The 4,035-nt window shown below is 39.8% G+C and overlaps 1 protein-coding gene across 1 annotated transcript; it reads right to left on the bottom strand.

Annotated features, from left to right (window-relative positions):
- Positions 1 to 2,135: 2,135 nt before the first annotated feature.
- On the bottom strand, positions 2,136 to 2,884 carry LOC141220421 (uncharacterized). The gene has a single exon (XM_073666343.1). The coding sequence runs from the start codon at positions 2,882 to 2,884 to the stop codon at positions 2,174 to 2,176; it is 711 nt and encodes a 236-aa protein (XP_073522444.1). The 3' UTR covers positions 2,136 to 2,173.
- Positions 2,885 to 4,035: the final 1,151 nt, after the last annotated feature.

Here is a 4,035-nt window from a genome sequence, read left to right as displayed (position 1 = left end):
TCACCTGGAGCTAAACTGGCTGGGGGCGATGCCGGACAGGTCTGCTCTTCCCTTATAGTCAGTGGCTCTATGTTTCAGTGTATAAAATACCTGGCTGCAATCCTGCCGTCCGCCTCTGAATCATGGTGCCTGTTATTTGGGCAGCATGAATCAGGTGACAGGTTCCCTTTAACTGACATTCTTATTTCTTATGATATGTTAATGAATAGAAGTACTAACATTTAGGCTTTTAAGGATTTCACCTTGGTACATAACCCCTTAATGACCCAGTAATTTTTTTGTTTTTGTGCTTTTAACTTTTTCTCCCCTTCTTCCCAGAGCCATACCTTTTGTTATTTTTCTATTAACATAGCCATATGAGGGCTTTTTGTGGAAGTAGTTGCAGATTTCAGTGACAACATTTATTTTACCATTCAATTTACTGTAGAACTTAAAAAAATTCCTAGTACAGATTCCACCATTGTTTTTGGAGTTTTCTTTTTATTCATTTTGTGGTTAAAATAACTTGCCAATATGACTCTCCAGATCAGTACGATTTATGGCAATTCTGTGTTATTTTAGTGATGAAAAAATTCTGAAACTTGTGACAATAATTTTTGTTTCTGTTGCCGTTTTCGGAGGCAGCAGCTTTTTTATTTTTCTGTCTGGAGCTGGGTTTTCATGCTAAGCTGAAGTTTTTATTCTATACATTTTAGGTAACATATGATGTTTTGATCACTTTTTATTTCAGTTTGCGGGGAAAGTGCAGCTGAAAAAAACACAATTCTGGAATTTCAATTTTTATTCTCTTTTTGGCGTGTAACGGTTTAATTTTATCTTTCATTTTTACATCCCCTTAGTATACATGAACCATTCGATCGCTTATACTATAATATTACTGTATTACTGTATAGGATGAAATTGCGGTTCTCACAACTTCATTGGAGGACCAAGATGGCCGTTATAAGGGCCTTAAAGGGAATTTGTCAGCAGGTATTTTCTATGTAATCTGAAGAAAGCATGAGGTAGGGAATAAAACACAGATTTCAGCAATGCCTCTCTTATCAAGCTCTGTAGTTTTGTTGGCTGGCAATGATTGGAAGCTAATCCTACCCTCACCTTGCTCTGTATATACAATGTCCATAGACAGTGAGGTGCCTATCACAGGATGAGGCGTGTTGGACTAGCATGCATGTGCTGCTCGGTCCAGCAATGATAAGCTCCTGGTGCTAAAACAAGCATTGCAAGCAAACAAAACCACAGAGCTTGATAAGAGCGGCATCACTGAAATCTGTGTTTTAACCCCTACAGCATGCTGTCTTCAAAAATCTGCTGACAGATTCATTTTAAATGTGTTTGATCAGCGTAATGGTTAATATCAAACAAAAGACAATGTCATTTATTATTGCTATACAGTAAGGGCAGCCAAACCTGATTGGGTTGATACCGGGCGGCGTTTTAATATGCATTAGGCATGTTGGTGATATTGTTTGGGCTATGCAGACAGAACAATGATTAAACTTGCTAAATTTCAGCTATATTTGGCTTTTAAACCTAGATAGCAGAGTCACCCATTCAATAGTCCAACCTTCAATGGCAATCACCTTTATTATGTATAGGCGCCTCCTGCTTTAAAAAGATTTGTTACAGCACTTATTAACGTCAGCAACACAATTCATCCCTAGATAGTGGAAGCAAATAGTAGCCCCTTCCATCTCAAAATACATTGTCGAGATGACCCATATGGAAGAACTTGTTGCTGAAGTCTTAGATACTTCTGACATTTCTTCGCTCTCGCTGATGGGTAACAGCACAGCAGTTACCAGGTTATTTTCTCACTAGCTCAACTGAAAGGTACTTGCACATAACTTAAAATGTAACATTTTCCCTCTTTTCTCTTTCTCCTCCTCCCTCTTTCCGTGTTTTTTCTTTTTTTTTACTTACTTGGGTTTTTGTTTCTCATGAACTATCTTTAGCAATATTCTAATATTGAACAACCTGGTAGTTCAATGATGGAGTTGTTACCATTGTTCTTTTATACCCTTCATAAATGTTCATGATGTATACTTGTCTGTCTTAAAAGTCCAAAAAAAAGTTTTTTTCCTAAAGTAGCGAATCTGTGTAAAACATTTCCCATTCAGAATGTGCAAGCAGCATCTCACCTTTATTAATATTCATACTTCAGACAAGAAAATTAGTTTTGACCCATGTGAAAGCTATCAGGCTGAGCAAGGTTTGATGAGAACAGAGTCTCGGTGGTGTGAAGTCTCTTGTGGGTTTTGAGACTTGCTTTGGTTGTAAAACATTTCCCACATACAGAACATGGAAAAGGCTTCTCACCAGTGTGAGTTTTCTGATGGCCTCTGAGATGTGAATTTGTCTTAAAACATTTACCACACTGAAAACATAAAAATGGCCTCTCTCCCGTGTGAATCCTGTAATGGTCCCTGAGCTCTGATTTGGTTACAAAACATTTGCCACAATCAGTACAAGAAAATGGCTTCTCCCCTGTGTGAATTCTCTCATGACCTCTGAGATTTGACTTAATTATGAAACTTTTCCCACATTCTGAACATGAATATGGCTTCTCCTTTCTATGAATTTTTTGATGAACAGCAAGATTAGAAATCTGGATGAAACATTTCCCACATTCAGAGCATGAGAATGGTTTTTCCCCTGTGTGAATTCTCTTGTGAGCTCTTAAATTTGATTTACTTTTGAAACATTTCCCACACTCAGAACATGAACATGGCTTCTCCTGTAAGGCTGTGTGCCCACGATGCGTTTTTAATGCGTTTCCGCAGCGTTTTTGCAGGAAAAAATATGCAGCGTGTGCATAAGACTTCAGGATTCTCAATTTGCTGGTACAGTAAAACGTTGCGTATTTGCTGCAACATGTGCACATAGCCTGGAAATTACTTGGGGGAATGTCACAGAAACTGATTAATTTATATTTATTGGTTCGCCGGAAATTATATTTAATGGGGGGAGGGGGTACAAAGCTTATCTCTTTTTATTTTTAATGTTGTGTGGCTGATTGTATATTAATGTAGAGGTACGTATTTGATTCAGGAGTGCAATGTGCGGGAGACAAGTGTGTGTGTGTGTGTGTGTGTGTGTGTATATATATATATATACACACACACGTGGGTTGTGCACGCGTCTTCTTGTGCAAAGTGGCTTCGGAGATAAGTGGCAGTTATTTCCGAGGCCATGGACTAACACCCATCTTCTTCTTCATCTCTTTTCACACAGGTACATGCTCTTCTCCTGCACAATTCCTCTGCTTGCTGTATATGCCGCCATCTAATGCTCTGCTCTCCTGATTCAACTCACTGGTACATGCTCTTCTCCTGCACAATTCCTCTGCTTGCTGTATATGCCGCCATCTAATGCTCTGCTCTCCAGATTCAACTCACTGGTAGAATTCTCTGCTTGATATTTCTACTTTATCTCTCCCATTCCACTCAATACTCACATATGTCTGTCCTTTCCCCACTGTAGATTTTATCTGATGTTTAGAGGTGCCAAACTGCAGAGCCTACAGAGTCCTAGCTCTGTCTTTGATCACCCAGCCATCTCCTGGTGAGATGACCAGTTGCTAATTTAGCCACAAGCAGCTCCCACAATGCCCCTCACCTGATGGTTTAGTGTGCCCTATATATTTAGAAGCGCTTTAAGGGGTGCACGCGTCTTCTTGTGCAAAGTGGCTTCGGAGATAAGTGGCATTTATTTCAGAGGCAGTTAGTCAGGGCAGGAGTCAGGTAACTAACACTTTGACCACTTACTCTCTTTTAACTATGTTTCTGTTAGCTCTCACTTTTTCCTCTATAGTCCTCCACTTTCTAGTAACCTCTCAAATCCCTACACCTAGTAAGAAACTCTTCATCTCTCCCTCCATCCTCCCCATTCATCTCACCTCCTCCTCCGAATTATTCCTCAACATTCAATCCTAGATCTCTAAACACAGACAGCCACCTCATGCTCTCTCTTGCTCCCACCTGCTAACACTTTCTCTGCTCCTCCTCACTGCTGGAGATGTATCTCCAAATCCTG

Source organism: Phyllobates terribilis, unplaced genomic scaffold (assembly GCF_046119375.1).
Source record: "Phyllobates terribilis strain yellow unplaced genomic scaffold, ASM4611937v1 Scaffold_292__1_contigs__length_2399606, whole genome shotgun sequence".
Lineage (NCBI taxonomy): Eukaryota > Metazoa > Chordata > Amphibia > Anura > Dendrobatidae > Phyllobates > Phyllobates terribilis.
The sequence above is the reverse complement of the archived record's forward strand: the minus strand, read 5'-3'. Positions and strand labels throughout refer to the sequence as shown.